The 20,360-nt window shown below is 36.3% G+C and overlaps 3 protein-coding genes across 5 annotated transcripts in view; 1 reads left to right on the top strand and 2 right to left on the bottom strand.

The window, feature by feature from the left end:
• LOC125872914 (actin-related protein 5) overlaps positions 1–20,360 on the bottom strand; it is a 1,108,764-nt gene that overhangs the window by 149,617 nt on the left and 938,787 nt on the right. The window lies entirely within an intron of this gene.
• On the top strand, positions 1,696–8,752 carry LOC125872917 (phosphoinositide phospholipase C 2-like). Of its 2 annotated transcripts, none has more exons than XM_049553716.1 (9): positions 1,696–2,160; positions 2,608–2,804; positions 5,013–5,148; positions 5,225–5,395; positions 5,496–5,722; positions 6,616–6,733; positions 7,913–8,065; positions 8,171–8,257; positions 8,369–8,752. In XM_049553716.1, the coding sequence occupies exons 1-9, from the start codon at positions 1,855–1,857 to the stop codon at positions 8,660–8,662; spliced, it is 1,689 nt and encodes a 562-aa protein (XP_049409673.1). In that variant the 5' UTR covers positions 1,696–1,854; the 3' UTR covers positions 8,663–8,752. The 2 variants fall into 2 exon arrangements, with proteins under 2 accessions (XP_049409673.1, XP_049409671.1); XM_049553714.1 differs by having other exon boundaries at positions 5,493–5,722.
• On the bottom strand, positions 11,613–14,904 carry LOC125873707 (uncharacterized). Its single transcript, XM_049554579.1, has 6 exons — positions 13,900–14,904; positions 13,695–13,802; positions 13,426–13,621; positions 13,069–13,248; positions 12,680–12,927; positions 11,613–12,341 (listed from the first exon to the last, which is right to left on the bottom strand). The coding sequence occupies exons 1-6, from the start codon at positions 14,902–14,904 to the stop codon at positions 11,613–11,615; spliced, it is 2,466 nt and encodes an 821-aa protein (XP_049410536.1).

Raw genomic sequence — 20,360 nt, 5'->3', positions numbered from 1 at the left:
TCAATTTATGTGGTACTAATAAAATTTTGAGATTCAATCAATTTTTTTTGTCTTTAAAATATTCTATTGTTAATTACTGTAAATTATTGTACTTTCTAAGTAATTTTCAAATAATATATATTATTTCATTTGTTCAATTTATGTGTCACCGATAAAATTTGAAGAGTTGATCAAATCTTTTACATATTTTTATATCTTTTGAATATTTAAGTAAATAATTATTGTGATTTATAATATTTTATACAATTATTTAAAAAAAATTAAACAACAAACAAAATGAATTCATCATAGGAAAATTACTAAAGCATCCTTGAATACATCAATAATGGGTCCCACTTTTTGTTTAAAAAAATATGCATATTGGGAGGATATTTTTGTTCAAAGTGGAAATAGAATAAGTATAAAACATTAAAGTCTTTTAAAATTTTAAATTGTTAATTCTTATTGTATGATTTGTAATACTTTTACACCATTTTCAAATAATAGAGGTTATTTCTTCTTTCTCAATTTATGTAGTACTAAAAACAATTTGAGATTCAATCAATTTTTTTTGTCTTTGAAATATTTCTAGTTGTTAATTACTGTAATTTATAGTACTTTCTAAGAAATTTTCAAATAATATATATTATTTCATTTGTCCCAATTCATGTGTCACCAGTAAAATTTGAAGAGTCAATCAGATCTTTTATATATTTTTATATCTTTTAAATATTTAAGTAATTAATTATCGTGATTCATAATATTTTATACAATTATTTAGTATAGTAAAATAAATTTAAAAGAAACAAACAAAACGAATTCATCATAGGAAATCACAAAAGCATCCTTCAATACATCAATAATGAGTCCGACTTTTTGTTTTTAAGAAATTGCACATTCGAAGGATATTTTTATCCAAAGTGGATAAAAATGTGTATTTATTGTGATTTTGAATGTTTTGTGGGGTAATAGGATGCACGCAAAGTTAAGGTATCTATTTGAAAATCTGGGACAACATCAAGTATCACTTAATGTTTTTTCTCAAAATCTAATTTACTTTCGTAAACTATGTGTCAGATCAAAATCAAATTAACAAATTCAAAAGGAATGAGTGATAAATAGCTCATACAATGACATATTTATTATTTAACTAAATAATAAATATGTAACTAAAAATCTTGTTAGCTTTTGATTGAAAGCTAACAAGATAGTTACAATGATAGTTGTATTGTGGCTTATTATATATAATACACATATTCTCTTATATAAAAAGGCCTAGGTGAACAACTTCAACAGTCAGTTTCAAGGTTTTTTTTTAATCTGTCTGTATAACAAGTTGATCTAGTTACTTCTAACCTTGTGATTAAAGTTGAAACTTTCATTTAAAAGGTCACGTGTTCAAACGAGGTTGGTTGCATATGATTTGAACTCACCCCATAGCTTTAATAACTTAATATGATTTTTTAATTTTATAATGTACCGACTTCAATGCATGTAGTTTCACACGTTACATTCGACCAAAAAGGAAGAAGCAGAGAAACTCAATGTTTAAAATGTCTCAATCAGTAAATCGGATAACTACATTATCATAAGCCGACTAAAAGAGCAGACTAGCCCTTGTGGCCCTACCATAATTAATCGCCTTTGAAATTTATTAAACAGATGGCAAAAAATACAAATTGTGTACTATTTGTTAAATGTTGAATGGTCACCTATACTTTATTGAATACCCAATTAATTTGGTTTTTCAACACATTTTTTTTAGTAATATAAACTACTTAACGCATAGCGAAAAGTAAGTTTGTTTAAATTAGTTAACACGACGATCGGATCCTGCCTGAGCAAAAACGCAAATCGTTTTCCGTTCTGGTAACAATGTCGAAACAGACGTACAAAGTCGGATTCTTTTTCCGGCGGCAGTTTACCATGGCTGCCGCCGAAGCTCCGGCAGACATTAAGAACCTATTTAAACGTTATTCCGACGACAGCGGAGTTATGAGCGTCCAGAATCTTCATCGTTTCTTAATTGAGATTCAGAAGGAGAAAAATGCGAGCTTAGAGAACGCTGAAGCCATTATCAATAATCACGGCGGCGACTCCAAGCAGAAAGACCTCCAGCTCGATGGCTTCTTCAAGTGTCTCTTTTCTGATGTTAATCCTCCTCTCGATCCTAAACTCGGGGTACTAATTTTAATTTCATGAACAATATTAGTGAGTTTCTTTACAATTTTTCAATCAAATAGTTTGACTTTATGATCAACCAAATCCTTCCCACTTACTATATAAAAATGATTTATATTAGGGAAGACATTTCCTTCATATCATACACACCTTTCTCAGGATGATCTAATTTGACTTGACACAAAATTTAAGAAAATTTGTGATCCTAAAGTAAAGTTATGTCAAATGTATTAAAATATCATTTAATTTTATAGCCTTAAATATGATACCTAGAAAGCTAACTTTAACTTGTTGTCAAAAAAACAAAGAGGGAAAACGAGTAAAAAGAAAAGCAAGTCAATCATTTTGAAACGGAGGGAGTATATTACACTATTTGTGATTTATTTAGATGTTCTGACACCACTCTATTTGGATAAATCTCATGATGTACTCTTCTTTGGATTCCAGATTCACCATGATATGACTGCACCTCTGTCTCATTACTACATATACACAGGCCATAATTCATATCTAACTGGGAATCAACTGAGTAGTGATTGCAGTGATGTCCCCATAATACAAGCTCTTCAGAGAAGTGTCAGAGTAATTGAATTAGATATTTGGCCAAATTCAGACAAAGATGATATAGAAGTTCTACATGGAAGGTGTGTCATGTTCTAGTTTTTTTCTATCACCCTTAGCTTTCTATATTTTTTACTGACAAATCGAAAGCTAGACTCTAAAAGTTTGCAGCACATTTGCTTTCATTTGCACTAATAATGAGCTAAAATTAACCTCATAAATAACCCTCAGGGGTTGGCCTGCTGGCAATTGACTTGAGCCTTGGGGTTTGCTCCCTTTCAAGGTCTCAAGTTCGAAACCCACTAGGTGCAAACAATTTCTGAGGGCCATCGGACTGGGTAAAACCTGAATTAACCGTGGTGCACTTGCGGGAAACTCCTTGCCGAGGGCCTGTGCACCCCCGGGATTAGTCGGGGCTCAAAGAGACTCTGACACCCGGTGCAAATAAAAAAAAAAATAAAAAATTAACCTCATAAATAAGCTTATGCTTTTGCATATAATGTACAAGCATATCTTTACTTATATTATATAGACATGCTATGCATTTCTACATGAATATGAAGCACTAAACCAAGAACGCTAACTGATTAAGACCAAGAGTGTAAGACTATAGCTGGCAAGAAAATGGACAAGTTCTACTTACTAAATCCATATTATGTGTGTGCTAAAGCTTTTGGAAGGTTCCTGTAATTGTTGTGTGCAGTTGTGCTTTAGGTGTCTTGTTGCTTTGGTTAATGAGCTTCTTTTCCTTCTAATTATTTGGAGGAAATTTGCATTTTAAGAGTTCATACAACACATCACAACATCTCCAGATTGTTATATTACTATGGTACAAAATTTTTACCATAAATTAATTAGATGAAGTTTGAGAAAATCATTTCAGGTGGGAAGTGTTAACAGATAATTAATTAAAATGAAAGTGTGTCCCTCTCTAAGTATAGTTTAAACTTTTAGATGAGATGGCTCACATAATCTAATTAACTGATAGTTCCTAAAAGACCATGTTGTTGGCACCATTTTAGAGCATGCCTTGTCTGAGGAAAAAGGGACCTGCAGTTGTTTTATGAAACCAATCGACCAAACTGAACCTGCTGGACTTGTGTTGACCAGATATCCAGCAGTCAGTAGTTGATATTACTGTTGAATAGATTAGTCAGAGATGCAATGGCCATGGAGATACCCAACGAACAGATTATGACAAGGAAAATATGATATCGTGCTTACATTTGAGTTAAAAGGTGAAAGCAATCTAATGGGGATCATATTCAATCTGATGTGAGAAAAAAAATATGTTTATTAATTGTCTGTTTGCATGGCGGATAGTTGGCATCATCTTGTATCCTCGCTCATATAAGACAGCTGGGAAGGTGAAAAGGGGCTACTATGTCAACAAGCAGGCAAGAGGAGATCGGGGATGTAGATTGGTGGTGAAGCAAAGTGTTGCTAGAACAATTTCATTTTTGTCACATGGCGCAATCCAAATGCAGTGATTACAGGATGATCCTGTATGCATTTCCATCTAAGAAATAGCCTGAAAATGTCTTCATGATTCTTACTCCATAAGAGTTTTAATATAAAGCAGTTAGCACAAATTTTAAGGAAAACATTCACAGTTACATGCTGGATCCTAAGGTTTCCTAAGAACTAGAAACATGACAACTTTTTCCTTTTTATGACTTACAAGATAATTAAACTAAAAGGCCCTCTAACAAGCTGGAATCACCTAAGATATGAATTTATGATTTTAGGACCAACAACAGCTTTCCCTAATTGTAATAGAGATCTGGTGGTATTATGCTGACCTTCTTTTTGGAAAAGGACATAGCTTTTAGTACCGGAGTTGGTAGAGGCTAATGTCTGCTGCCTTCATACAGAGAGAAATGGCTATCTCTCTATTACAGGATAAACATTTCTAGTTCTAGAAAACAGCCCAAAGGAAAATTTTATAGTGCTAGGTCAGTCATCACTGCTGAATTCAAGAGTAGGCTTATTTTACCAGAAGTATTCAAAATTTCAAACCTATCACAATCCTTTACGATTTAATATCAGAAAGTAATAGCTCTTGGCTTACCTTAATTCTTGAAATTTCTTTGAAGTATACTTTTCTCCTCAAGGTTGAATTCAAAAACTGCAGAAGACTATCTAAAACTTTTCTTAATTTAACACTATATGTTATTCATAATGAGGTTTTGGGTTTTTTTAAACATGTGAATATTCAGATTGAGTTCCCCTTAAAGTGGTTGTACTTTTTCATTCTCATTGCAGTTTTGAGTGTTACTTTTTTCACACAGGACACTGACTGCTCCAGTGGCGCTAATCAAATGTTTGAGGTCTATCAAGGAGCATGCCTTTTCTGCATCGGAGTATCCTGTTGTAATAACACTTGAAGATCATCTCACGCCAGATCTTCAGGAAAAAGTGGCCGAGGTGTGTATATGTGCGTTTTCTGGATAAGATTACGGCCTGTTTTGATCATAATAATGCTTTTCTGACTACATACTAGATGATCACCCAAACATTTGGAGACATGCTGTTTTCTCCTTCAGAAAGTCTGAAGAAGCTTCCTTCTCCGGAGTCACTGAGAAAGCGTGTTATGATATCAACTAAGCCACCAAAAGAATACTTACAATCCAAGGAAGTTAAGGAAAAAGATGACACAAAGAAAGAAGCTGAGGTGTGAAAATTGCATTACTAGTTTCTCAATCCAGTTATTCGTTGTGTCCACTTCTTCACCAAATTCTTTGATTGACCTACCACACAATGTTTTCCAGCAGGATGACGTTGATGAAGAAGAAGATGAAGATGAAGATGATGAAGAAGATCCAAAGTCAGAGAAGAAGGCGGCTTCAGAATACAAGCGCCTAATTGCCATTCATGCTGGAAAGGGGAAAGGAGGACTATCTGATTGGTTGAGGGTTGACCTCAATAAAGTAAGACGGCTGAGTCTCAGTGAACCAGAACTTGAAAAAGCTGTAGATACTCATGCAAAAGAAATTATCAGGTATTTCTCTTTATTCATCCATCAATTGGATACAAAGTTCCTCTGCTGTTTGTGATGTTAGTTATGTAATGGCGAATTGATCTATACATGTTATGTATAGCTAGAACATCTCAATGGAAGTTGAATAACTAACACACTGACTTTAACATTTCATTTGCTCCTATTCTTTATTCTCTTTTTTGCATGAATAAATTAAGATGTCTGAGTTTAACATATCTTCTACTTCAAAATATTTGGCTGTAGCAGAATTGACTTGTCTTATTGTGTCTGATATAGTGTACAAGTTTCCATGTGCATGCACGTGAAGGTTTCTGCAAGTTTCTTATACCATGTATATGTAACTTACAACTGTGCATATGCAAAGAAAACAACAACATCAAACCCGGTGTAATCTCACAAGTGGGGTTTGGGGAAGGTAAGATGTACGCAGTGTCACCCCTACCTTTATCGGGTAGAGAGGTTGTTTACGATTAACTCTCAGCAATCCCCTCCTCCTTTATCCGGACTTGGGATTGGCAATGTGAACAAGCTCTCACAAACAAGTGCAATAAACGAAATTAACTTTGAATAAGTAGGTTTTAAGATGTTAAGGCCATATTCAAGAAAATGTGAGTACATTAACGGATAGGTTGGAAAAGGAAACTCACCAAGTTAAGAAAGGGGCTAATCTAACTTATTTATCAAGTTGAGGACAACATTTTCATAGTGAAAAGATCAAGCCTAGGACCAGGGAATTCACCATCTCCAGAGATAACATTTTAATTAATTGTCTAAGCAAATGTTACCTTTCTCAAAAAAAAATAATTAATTGTCTAAGCAATTTACTCATATCGTGCATATCCCAAGAGGACATCTTAATTAATTGTGTATATCCCCATGATGGTTTGTTGTAGGTTCACTCAGCAGAACTTGCTGAGAATATACCCAAAGGGCATACGAGTTGATTCATCCAATTATGATCCTTTTGTTGGTTGGATGCATGGAGCTCAAATGGTAGCATTTAATATGCAGGTTGGGCTTCTTTCTCCGTCCTGTAGAAAGAAAAGTAAAATTGTGTAATCATTAGGTTAATTAGAGAGAGAATAATTTTTCATGCATTTTCAGCTATCCTCTTCTTATTTCTTCGTTGCTGATAATTTTTATGTGAATATAAGATTTCAAACATGACTTGTGCCCTCTTGAAAATTCCTATTATCTTTTAGGTAGCCAACCTTTTGTTTTGTGTTAATAGCATAGGCATAGTAATATCATAGTCCTTCTGTCCCATTTATATGATGCACTTTCTTTTTTAGTGTGTCAACATTTTCTTTTTAGTCCGTTCCTAAAAGAATGACAATTTCTACATTTGAAAAATATATAACTTAAACTTTCAATTTCACCCTTAGTGACAAGCTTTTATAACCACACAAATATTATTTTGATATATTTAAAACCACAAATTTCAAAAGTCTTATTGTGACCCAAATGTTATGACACTATCAAATCATGCCACTTGAATTGATATGGAATGAGTAGCAAATATGGTTAAATGTGTGTTATAGATTTAAGACCGAGAATCTATCTCCCGAAAACTAAATTGTCTAAAACTTTCGGAGGGAGGGAGGATTAGACTTTATTGTTATTTCTTCTTTGTTTTGCATGTTTATCAATTAACATAACAACTTACTGTTGTAAGCAAAAGCTAATACTTGAGTATTTCTTTAAAAGTGCAATGTTTTGAATACTAGAATAGTTGGTTACTTTGAATCCTAACCACATATCAAAGGAATTGTGAGTGGTGAAATTTAGTGAAAGAATTAGCATGTTCCCATTTCTTGAGAATTGGAGAGGAGCAACACCCATAAGTATGAGCCCCATTTATTACTTGTGTACTAGAAGCTAAGCTTCATATGAAATAGATTTCCGTGTGAACGGTTTTGTTTGATTTAGTCACCAGTTGTGCCAAGTTAAATGCTATAAATTTGGAATTGAAATCATTTGATTCTTGGTTGATAGTTTCTTTTACTATTGTTGGGAATGGGAATAAACTTCAAATTAGATTGCACCCTTTCAGTAACGATCCTTTGGATTGTTTAACTCTAAGTCTCTAAAACATTATTTAACCTGACGGGTGTTATTCATTCGCATCCTGTTAGTAACTAATTACCAAAGTTCCAAGGAAATAGGTGCTAAGTAAGTGTCCTATGACAGGGTTATGGAAGATCACTTTGGTTGATGCATGGTATGTTCAGGGCTAATGGTGGCTGTGGATATGTTAAGAAACCTGATCTACTATTGAAAGCTGGTCCCAACAACGAGGTCTTCGATCCTACAGCAAATTTGCCTGTCAAAACTACACTAAAGGTAAATGAGGGATGGTAATTTCCTCGTTGACGTAGTAGGATGTCATTCTTGTAACTTAAGTTCCATTGTTCTTGAAACTGATCCAAGTCTTCCTGCATTAAGCAGGTGACTGTATATATGGGTGATGGGTGGGACAAAGACTTTGATCAGACACACTTCGACACGTACTCACCTCCAGATTTCTATGCAAAGGTAGATGAATAATACTTACCATCGATTGTTATCCTTCAATACTCTTTGTCGTCTTCTTGCAAAGGTCGATGAATAAAATACTGAATGGTTAAGATGTAAAACTATGTGCAGCTAGGAATTGCTGGAGTTCCTGCTGATGAAGTAAAGAAGAGAACAAAGACGATGGACGACAATTGGATACCAAGCTGGGATGAGCAGTTTGAGTTTCCACTAACAGTTCCTGAGTTGGCTCTACTTCGTATCAAAGTTCTTGATTATAATTTGTCTGACAAGGATGAGTTTGCTGGCCAAACATGTCTACCTGTGGCAGAGCTGCGTCAAGGTATCCGAGCAGTACCACTCTACGATCAGAAAGGAGAGAAGTACAGTTCTGTGAAGCTTCTCATGCGTTTCGAGTTTATATAACCTTAGGACCATTGTAGTTCTTGAAATGGGAGCTTCACATACTTTGCTAGTTTCATCTATGTGAAGTGTAGCAAAGTTTATAAACTATATACAACCACATGCAAAGTTGTAAGATATTTATCTACCATCAGATAGAGTTCACACAGACTGATGGAAATAAGGTTACTTAAACAAAAAACAATAAAATACTGTGGGAGCAAAAGATGGGAAGATTGAAGATAAAAAATAATATTGGTGAAATTTGAGAAATAAATTCCAAAATCACCTCGTGTATATGTTGCCCCTTACTTTAATCCATATCAAATTGCTTAATTAAGAACATATTCCCCCATTAGAAGTCAAGGCCTTAGCTTATGTCAATTTGAGCCAAGCTTTAAGTCTTCTGAAAGCTCTACCACTTTTGAACGTCAAATGAGTTCAGTCAATACAAAAACACATTCTATAATGTTATATGAGTTCAATGATGACTTACATTAACATATCAATAACTGTCTAAAAAAGTCAACAGCAAATCCAACCTAATCTCTAAGGTCAAATCTAGGTTTTTCTTTCAAAATTGGGTTATACCCATTTCTTGGGGAATCCATATTTAAAATTTCTACCCAAACTAGAGTAATGCTTGAGCCTCATGGATCATAGTAAATTTGTTTTATTAATTAATTAGTTTATTTCATTTATTTATTTCTTTTCTTTTGTCTTTGTTTTTAGCTTTGGCGATTGAAAGAGAGTATGAGCTCATTCTACTCTATCTATCTCAGAAAGAAAGTTTAATTTGGTGTTGATTTTAAAGGTTCTTAAACTCCACAACTAAGCCAGTAGCTAACACAACAGATAGGGGATCTCTTATGACACACACTTATGCAGATGCAGTTGTGATGCTGAACCAAGTTACTAAGGTGAATACAACATGACACAAAAGGGAATCTGATGTGTTTGTTGTAACTTATTCGAAGGGCATGTCGTTTGAGAAGCACCGAAGAGATGAAAAGTGTGATCAGGACCTCACATGGTAAAGCATTGAGACATGATGAATGTGACTCCGATCTTAATGAGGAGGCAAATTTTTTGAACAACCAAGCGGAGTGGGGTGGGGGGTGGGGGGAGGTTCGAACTAATGCTCAAGGGTCTATTCGAGATTCTTGGCACCAAAATCAAGAAAACCAAGGTTGGAACTATTATAAGGATAACAACTACGACTAGCCTAGGTATAGAGAGCATGGCAACTGAAGGAACAAAGATAGGTATAAAAGTTATTGAAGTGATGTCTATGTCCCTCCAAAGGGAAGAGAGCAACGGTAGTCAAGTGACTCTAAATTGGAGGATATGATGGCACATATGCTAGGATCAAGGACTTCGAGGTGATATATCTAATGTGACTATGCGTCCACTAACTAAGATAGGATCGGGTCCTTTGCACAGTTATGAACACAAAAGTAAATACTGGAAGTAAAAACAACACACGCGACTTTACGTGGAAACCTCCTTGCTCAAGGGAGTAAAACCATGACCTGTCTCACAAGATTTTTCAAATTGTTTTTACTAATATTCTCAAGAAAAAGTAAAAACCAGTTTACAACCACACATAGAGATTAACCTCCTAATCTCTAAACTAAGTAATACAACTTATTACTTAACTGAGCCTAAGCAATGCCTACATTGCCCACTATACTAATCATCACTGATTAATATAGACTTTTACACGTAAGACACAAAGCCACTCTCAACTATGTTCTTACAATGATTCACACAAGTTTTGAAACGTTTCTAACACAAGCGAAACAAATCCTACAATATAAGCACAAATACAAGCAATCACAATAACATCAGGTTCAAGAAGTAATCTTCAGTCGATGAGGTCCCTTGCTTATTTTGAAGCTTAAATTTCTCTCTTTGAATGAATGAATTGAAATGTTGTTTGTCATGTGAAATATATTGCCATGAAGAATTATTATCCTTTGGACAAACAACCTCGTCCATTCTGATTGGTTTAGTACGCTGATGACCTCACCAACCTCTGACAAGAAAGCTTTCCAGCTATAGCACATTGCCTTGGACGAGAACACTTTGCAGAGGACCGGGTCCCTGCATTTGTGAGGAGATCATCAAAACATTTGGAAATAGTTAGGCTCATTAACCTAGTTGACTAATTCTCACTCCACTACCATCAAGCAATTAAAACAACAAATGGGGCAACTTTCTGCATCTCTAAACCAAGGAAAGGCTGGTACTTTATGCAGTTGATAATGCTACTGAATTTGCTTTTTAGTCCCCCATGAAATTAGTGATGACCCTAAGAAATGCGCCATGCCTGAAGTGCTTTTTCGATCAATAAGAAAACATGTATAGTCAACATCAGCATACCCAATTAAATCAAAGGAGTCACCGGAGGGATAGAAGAGGACCATGTCCTGTGTTCCCTTTAAGTATCTTAGTATTCTCTTGGCTGCCTTCAAGTGCGATTCCTTTAGAGATGCTTGGAATTTGGCACACATCCCTACACTGAAGACTATATCTGGCCTGCTAGCAGTGAGATATAGAAGCGACCCAATGATTCCCTTGTACATGGTTTGATTCACATCAATTCCTTCATCATCCATATCAAGTTTGACACTTGTGCTTATGGGGTGGTCAAGAACTTTGGCCTCTAGCATGCTGAATTTCTTGAGCAGTTCTTTTATGTACTTCTCTTAGCATATTGATGTACCCTGAGGTGACTGTTTGATTTGTAGACCTAGGAAGAATGTGAGCTCCCCCATCATGCTCATCTTAAATTCACTACTCATCAAGGCTGCAAACTCCTCGCATAGTGAGTCTGAAGTAGCTCCAAAAATAATATCATCTACATTTACTGCACAATTAGAAGCTCCTTACTTCTAGACTTCAATGACAAAGTGTTGTCAATCTTACCTCTTTTGAAGCCATTAGCCAGAAATTTTGACAAGCGCTTATATCAAGCTCTAGGAGCTTGTTTTAGACCATACAATGCCTTATCCAACACATGGTTTGGCAGATCAACATCTTCAAAACCTAGAGGTTGTTTCACATACAACTCCTCTTTCAGATACCCATTTAGGAAAGCACTTTTAACATCCATTTGAAACAACTTGAACTCCATGTAGGTGGCAAAAGAAATTAGAATTCTGATGGCTTCCATCCTGACTACAGGTGCAAAGGTCTCATCATAATTAATCCCTTCCTCTTGATTATACCCCTGTACCACTAGTCTTGACTTGTTTCTGGTGATGGTTCCATGCTCATCAAGCTTGTTTTTGAAAACCCATCTAGTCCCAATAATGGTTCTATTGAGAGGCTTAGGGACCAGACGCCACACTTTGCTTCTTTCAAATTGATGAAGCTCTTTTTGCATTGAAGTCACCCAGTCGGCATCTTTTAATGCCTCCTTGATGTTTCTAGGTTCAATGGTGGATATGAAGGTTGAGAAAGCAGCTAGATTTCTTGCTTTAGATCTAGTTTGAATTCCAAAATCTAGTGGAGACACAAGATTGTCTAGAGGATGGGACGATTGATGTTTCCATCCAGACTTTCTAGTTATCTCCTCTTCAATATCAGCAACAAATTCATCCTCTTCAGGTTCTTTGTTCTTAGAAACTCCCTCCTGAGCTGTATCGGAGGGACCATGTGCCTCTATGGGTTCTGCATAGTTTCCTTTAATTGAAACCTATTCAGCACCAGGAGTATGGACGATCCTGTCTTGTTGACCTTCCATCAGTTCCTCCAATTCGATGTCTTCACCATGGTTGGCTTTCTTCACATCATTAGATTCATAAATATCACATGCATACTTTCTTCCACACATAGGGTTCTTTTATTGAAAACTCTGTATGCTATGCTGTCAGAGGAATAACCCACAAACGCCCCTTCATCACTTCTTGCATCAAATTTGCCAAGATCATCCTATCTATTGTTCAACACAAAGAATTTGCACCCAAAGGCCTTCAGATGAGCAATTGAGGGTTTCCTATCATTCAGCAACTCATAAGGGGTTTTCTTGATTACTGACATGATAAGACATATATTTGTAACATAGCAAGCTGTGTTGACTGCTTCTGCCCAAAAGTTCATTGCAAGTCCTGAGTCAATCAACATGGTTCTAGCAATGTCCATCAGGGTACTGTTCTTCCTATCCACAACCCCATTTTGTTGAGGAGTTCTTGGTGTAGAGAAATTGTGTTGAATTCCATTTTCAGCGCAAAAGCCTTCAATTTGGGCATTTTCAAACTCTGTACCATGATGTGATCTGATGCCTGCAATCTTGTATTTTAACTTCAGTTGAATTGCTTTTGCCCAAGTGATCAGTAATCCAGCTGTCTAGTCCTTGATCTGCAGAAACATGTTCCAGGTGAATCTTAAGAAGCCATCATCAATCACCAGGATGTACTTCTTACCTCCTCTATTTTGAATTCTAACAAGTCCACATAGATTCATGTGGAGAAGTTCTAGTGGTCTGGTTGTGCTTACACCTTTCTTTGGCTTGAAAGATGATCTCGTTTGCTTCCCCCTTACACAGGCATCACAGACTTTGTTGTCAGAAAACTTCAGCTTCGGCAATCCACGAACCAGGTCCCCTGCAACAAGTATGTTCAGCAAGGATGAGCTCACATGTCCCAGTCGTTTGTGCCATAGATTCACATTGTCCATCTAAGCTCTTAGACATGTGAGACTATCCCTTTATATTGATTCAAGATCTGCAACATACATATTTTTTATTCTTTTGGTAGACATAACAACTTTATTAGTAATACAGTTTGTGACTGTGCATTTGTCTGACAAAAGCTTAACTTCATTTCCCTTGTCGCAAATTTGAGATACACTAAGCAAATTGTACTTCAAGCCATTTACATAGTGAACATTGTCTATGTAATGTTTTGCTGACCTACCAATTTTCCCAATACCAAGAATGACTCCCTTTTTCCCATCACCAAATGACACACCACCTCCCTGGTGTGCTTACAAAGAGAGAAAGTTTCGAGTGTCTCCAGTCATATGCTTCGAGCAACCACTGTCCATGTACCAGCATTGACTGCTTTCTCTCTACTGCACAAGAATCAGTAAGTAGACTTGGGAACCCACTTGAGATGGAGTTCCCAAAAACTGTCAAAAGGTTTAATGAGAAACCTTCCTGTCCATGAAGGCAAGGTATTCTTGATAAGATGGTAGCTGGGACCATGGTCTTTCCTTTTTTCTGACTTTATAAACTTCTCCTAATTTTCTTTTACCCTTTTTAGAGATTCACATTTTTTCTTCAGATGACCATTTCTTCCACAATAGGTACACAAAAGATTGTCAGAGACAGATACATATTTATTGTGAGGGTTGAAAAGAGGTTCTATTTGTCTGCACCCTAAGCCTTTTCTGCTGTTAAACTTTTGGTTAGCTAAACTTGACAAAATCTTATTCAGGGAATGGTTTAGCTCTTCTTTAATCTGACTTAAGTTTTTCATTAGTTGTGGATTCTTTTCAAGAGAAACAACTAATTTAGACTCAGATGCTTCCAAACTTTCTTCTAGCTCCACCTTAAAACTATTGAGCTTTCGTTTACCCTCAGAGGTACTAGGTCCCTCGTTAGGTTGCAGATTCTCAGTTTCTAGAATACTTACCTGAACACTCATTTCAGACATTTGAGAGTTAAGGTAGGCCTTTTCATCCTCACATAGACTCAATTTTTCCCTTAACATCAGATTGTGAATAGTTATTTTATCTACTGAATCAATAAGCACAACAATAAGTTTTCTCAATCTCTTAATGGATAAAGTATCTAAGTCACTTTTGAGATCGAAAAGGGTTACCTCATCCTGGTTCTCTTCGTCGTCCGATTTGGCCATTAGAGAAAATATGGAGTTGAACACGGTTTCATCATCATTGAAAACCATCATCGAGACGTCTTCATGATTGTCTTCTTCTTCCTCAGAGTCGCTGGATGGGTTTTCCCATACCGCAAAGGCTTTCTTCATGACTTGATCAGCATAGGCCTTTCTCTTCACATGGTCAGGGACCTGGTCCCTTCTCCGAGGTTTGAAATCTTGAGTTTCTTGCTTCTGGCTTTGACAGTCCCTCATGAAATGTCCAGTCTTCCCAGATTTGTGACATAGATCACTTGTATTTGCCACTCTGCTTGTAATCCCTTTTTTCTGGAACCTTACGTGCTTTTTAACTATTTTCTGGAACTTTCTGGTTAAGTAGGCCATCTCATCCTCCTCTTCTGACCCATCATTCAAAGACATCTTCAATGCTACTGATTTCTCCTTCTTTCATTTCTTCACAGTTGTCCCCTGTTGTCTGTTGAGCTCGTAGGTTTGTAGGTTACCTATCAGGTCATCTATAGTGAGGACCTTCAGATCTCTTGCTTCAGTGATAACATTGAGTTTACTTTCCCATGACTTAGGAAGCACCCTGAGAATTTTTTGAACTTGTTTGCTTGGGTGAATAGGCACACCAAGGCATCTCAGTTCTTTGGTAATGGAAGTGAACCTTGTGTGCATCGCATGGATTATTTCACATTCCTTCATACTAAAATTCTCATATTGAGTCGTTAGCATATCCAGCTTTGATTCCTTTACTTGGGTCATTCCTTCATGAGCTGTTTTGAGATAGTCCTATATTTCTTTAGCAGTTTCGCAGGCAGAAATCCTGTTGTACACATCTGGAGCAATCCCATACACTAGCAGTTTCTTTGCTTTATAGTTCTTCTCTATCTTCTTTTTGTCAGCTTCATTGTATTCCTTTATGGTTTTAGGAGTTGCTATGGTGAGTTCCCATTCCTTTACATCTTTGGTGGGGATGTTTGGTCCGTCAAGAAACACATCCCACAGCTCAGAGTCTTCAGCATTGATTATAATCATGCATGCGTGTCTTCTACCATCCGTAAAACTGTCCGTTGAATCGAGGAGGTCTGGTGGTGTACTGACCTTCTTCCAGGCTTGGTGGAGCAACCATTCCTTCATGATCTTTTCTTTTCTTGGTGTTAGCCAAACAGAAAAGTCAAGCTTTGATACCACTTGTTGGAATGTATGCGTCCACTAACTAAGATAGGACCGGGTCCTTTGCACAATTATGAACACAAAAGTAAATACTAGAAGTAAAAACAACACACACGACTTTACGTGGAAACCTCCTTGCTCAAGGGAGTAAAACTATGACCTGTCTCACATGATTTTTTAAACTGTTTTTACTAATCTTCTCAAGCAAAAGTAAAAACCAGTTTACAACCACACATAGAGATTAACCTCCTAATCTCTAAACTAAGTAATACAACTTATTACTTAACTGAGCCTAAGCAATGCCTGCATTGCCCATTATACTAATCCTCACTGATTAATATAGACTTTTACACGTAAGACCCAAAGTCACTCTCAATTATGTTCATACAATGATTCATACAAGTTTTGAAACGTTTCTAACACAAGAGAAATTAATCCTACAATATAAGCACAAATACAAGCAATCACAATAACAACAGGTTCACGAAGCAATATTCAGTCGATGAGGTCCCTTGCTTATTTTGAAGCTTAAATTTCTCTCTTTGAATGAATGAATTGAAATGTTGTTTGTCATGTGAAATATATCAGCCATGAAGAATTATTATCCTTTGGACAAACAACCTCATCCATTCTGATTAGTTTAGTACGCTGACGACCTCACCAACCTCTGACAAGATAGTTTTCCAGCTGTAGCACATTGCCTTGGACGAGAACACTTTGCAGAGGACTGGGTCCCTGCATTTGTGAGGAGATCATCAAAACATTTGGAAACAGTTAGGCTCATCAACCTAATTGACTAATTCTCACTCCACTACCATCAAGCAATTGAAACAGCAAATGGGGCAACTTTCTGCATCTCTAAACCAAGGAAAGGCTGGTACTTTATGTAGTGATGCTGTAGAAAACCCAAGAAATGACAATCATTGCATGATAGTCACTACTAGAAGCAAAAAATAGGTTGATGTGCAGCCCAAACTAGTTGTTGTTGATGAGGATGGAGAGGTTGTTGCATATTTTAGTGTTGAGTAGAGCAACATGGCAGATCCTAAAGAAAGAGCAGAGGTTAATGAGAAACAATAGATAGCTAAAAGTCTCCAATTGATATAAAAAAAGACTAGTGTTAATAAGGGGAAGGAAAAGGAGGTTCCAATGGTTTTGACTCCATCCCCAGGTCTCCACCTCACTTCTTACAACACTTGAAGAAGAAAGTGGAAGTTAAGAAATTCCAAAAATTTATATCTGTAGACTCAAGATTTTGGGAACATGCATTTAGTGGAAACACTTGAGAAGGTATGCAAACTTTATGAAGGCTCTTGTGACAAAGAAGAGAACTATGAGCTCTAAACCATATGATAATTTGCAATTGTAGGGCAATTGCCTCTCATTCTTTGGTTTGGATAGAAGGGAGATCCTGGTGCATTCATTATTCCTTGCACTATTAAGGCGTTCAACTTTACAGTGTATCTATTGAAGAATGATACATGACCCTCTCCTTCAACTTTTTTGGCTTTCGAAGTTTGGACGGCTATGATAGTTGTAATATACAGGAAAAGTTCCCACATTGGTGGGACAAACCATCTTTTAGATCCTTTTAAAGCCTATCACATTTAGTCTATTCAATTGAGTAAGTCTTACTTATGTATATATACTAGTTCTCAAACCAGTGTGCTAATTAGTATAAATTTCTTAAAATAATAGAGAAGGGAATGAGCAGATGCGAAAATTTTAAAAAATTACCAAGCAGAATAAGTCGCATAATATAAATCAAAGTTTGAAACTAATATAAAAAGAATATAACTTTGTTGCAAAAAGTTCTAAGAGTACACCAAATATTGAGTATTTAAAAATAGAGAAGGGCCTAAAATGACCCTCAACTATTTGAGTTGGCACAAATTGTTAGCTTTGCTAAGATTTTCTGAAATCGTTAGCTTTGCTAAGCTATACATTAACGGAAAATCACCAATTATTTGTAGGTATTTGAATAGAAGGTATGTATTCTATTTAGCTATAACTATTAAATACTAATAATGTTAATTCCCATCGATTTATATATGGCATAACAAGCCTTTATATAAATAAGGCATTGTGTTTGAGTCTCGATGCACCATATTGATGATATAATAATGACTAAGGTAAAATAATATATTTTGGATGAAATTAGTCATGAAACATGTCCCATTAAAATCGCTTCATTCCTTAAAGTGAATATGGTAGTAGTGCATAATATGTCTAAAAGTAAATAAGTGATTGAATAATTCACATGAATGTGGAATGAGATACTAAGTTATCTGTAACCATCCAAAGTACACCCTTGACGTAACATGTCGTATACGACCCCAAGAGTCCCTACACAAGCCACTTAGCATACATCATACAAGATGATAGAAGTAAAGAGTTCAAAGTCATAGTTTTATTGCAAAAAAGAGCTTGACAAAGTGGAAGTCTAATCATAAGTCTCGATAAGCCATCTAAACATTGAAAAGAATTGGTTGGGACGTAACCCATGCACCACGTACATCATCTAAAAACTAAAGAAAAGACATGAACAAGTAAATGTATCTTGGTCCTCGAAACATGAGGACTCAAAAAATTATTGAATCTAGAAGAGCCAACTAGCCATGGGGGTGAGAGTTAGGAGTGTCAGACCTTACATTAGCGAGACAATGTAGACACAAGTATGCATTAGTACATGAAATGTTATGGGGCAATATGCATAAAATAGGCATGATTGCATGAATGATTTGAAACATGTAGGCATGATCATTCTTTGAAAATTTAAAGACTTAATGAAACGGTGACAGGTAAATCATGAAATATGATCAAATGCTTTGAAGTAGGAGATATAAGAAAAGCTTTGAAAAAACATAACTGTTTTATGGGATATTAGCTTTAACCGACAATAGGACCACAAGAGCTATATCATGGAATTCAGTATATCCCTCATACAGAAAGAAGGGGAGTATACTTGCCAAGTTAGAATCTGTACATAGCATCATTTGCTAAAGTGGATCCACTAGTTAGGTCATTTAAGACAATTCTACGGGGCAGGTAGTTTGGGACTAGAGGTTATTACTATAGACTACCATATTTGAACCTCCACCTCAAACCCCTCTCGGTGCTAAGTCTATGATTAACGTTTCAAAATACACCTCATCCAATTCTAGATGCAAATGATCGTTAAACAGTAAAAAAACCCAACATTTGAGTTAGGGTCGAATCCCACAGGGAGCGGTACGTGTTCTAGTTCAATCAAGAAGTACGAATTTGATCTAATCAACCATAGGAATGGACATTATCGAAAGAGACATAAAACAAATAAAAGGGGTGACACGAATGTGAGATGGGGGGTTTAGATTTGCAATTATCAACTACAATGCTATCAAATAGTAATAGATAACAATAAATAGAGGAATTCTCGGGATGTGATCGATTATAGGCAAATTTCTATCCTAAATCAAATTATGAGGTGTAGTTCCTGAGTAATTACCTGTAGAGGCCGGGATAGCAGAGTGAATTGGCCTGGCTACAAGTGTTGGCCTCCCTGAACCTCTGGAGTAAGATCCCTGAAAGTTGCCTGAATTTTTGGCTTTCTTAGCCAATGCCTTAGCCTGACCGTCTCGCCTCACACCGTCCACTCTCTTCACAAAGTCTGTTACCTCATTGAAGTGTTTCCCTACAGAGGTCATATGAACAGTTAATACTTGCAACTCAGAATTTAGTCCCTTAATAAATAAACAGATTCTCTCCTCCTCAGTAGTCACCAATTGAGTAGCATATCTAGATAAGGCATGAAACTTGGCCTCATAAGCAGCCACATACATACCACCTTGCTCCAAAGCCATGAAATCATCCTTCTTATGATCCCTCAAAGTCCGAGGCACATACTTTTCTAAAAGCAGAGTATGAAACTGGATCCAAGTAAGTGGGGGTAAAACTGAAGATCTGCATTCCACATAAGCTCTCCACCACTGTTTAGCCTCACCTTGAAGCTGAAAATTCACAAACTCAACCCCATGCTGATGGATAATTCCCAACTTATTAGGCCTCTCATAGCATTCTAGGATGAACTCATATGCATCCTAACTCTCATATTCATGGAACACATGTGGTTTCAACTTCAAGAACTTAGTCAACATCTCATGCTCACTACTAGTCATAACAGGACCCAATTTGTGGTGAGGGCACATGTTTAATGAGGTCTGATAACTGACATATCTGTGGATCCAAAAGTTGTACATAAGTTTGCTGCGTTATAAGAGTCTATTTTTTAGGCTAGATTGTCTTGCTCGAGTTGTCCTTATGAATGCATAGTATTTTCCATGTTGTTGTGAAACTACGGTAGTTGTTGTGGACAAAGCTGAAATGCCATTAGAGGGAAGTGTAGTAGAGTCGTCGGATGTTTGAATGTGTGGAAGTGTTCGAGGACGAACAAAGTTTTAAGTGTGGGGTGGTGATCTTAGGTGTATTTATGCTCCTAATAACCAATTTATCCCATATATTTAGCTAAGTTTGAGAGCACTTTCTTAGTCAAAACTGAGATTTTAGAGTCTTTTGATGTCGTTTCCTCTAACCAATATGATTAGATATTTTAGGGTGAAAAACAAAGAAGAATGAGCCAAAATAGGGCACCCGGACAGAGGTAGAAAAATAGAAGATGAAGTTGCAGAGGAGAATGGCCAAGAAGCTGGAAAATATACTAA

The sequence above is a fragment of the Solanum stenotomum genome, chromosome 8 (assembly GCF_019186545.1).
Source record: "Solanum stenotomum isolate F172 chromosome 8, ASM1918654v1, whole genome shotgun sequence".
Classification (NCBI taxonomy): Eukaryota; Viridiplantae; Streptophyta; class Magnoliopsida; order Solanales; family Solanaceae; genus Solanum; species Solanum stenotomum.
The sequence above is the reverse complement of the archived record's forward strand: the minus strand, read 5'-3'. Positions and strand labels throughout refer to the sequence as shown.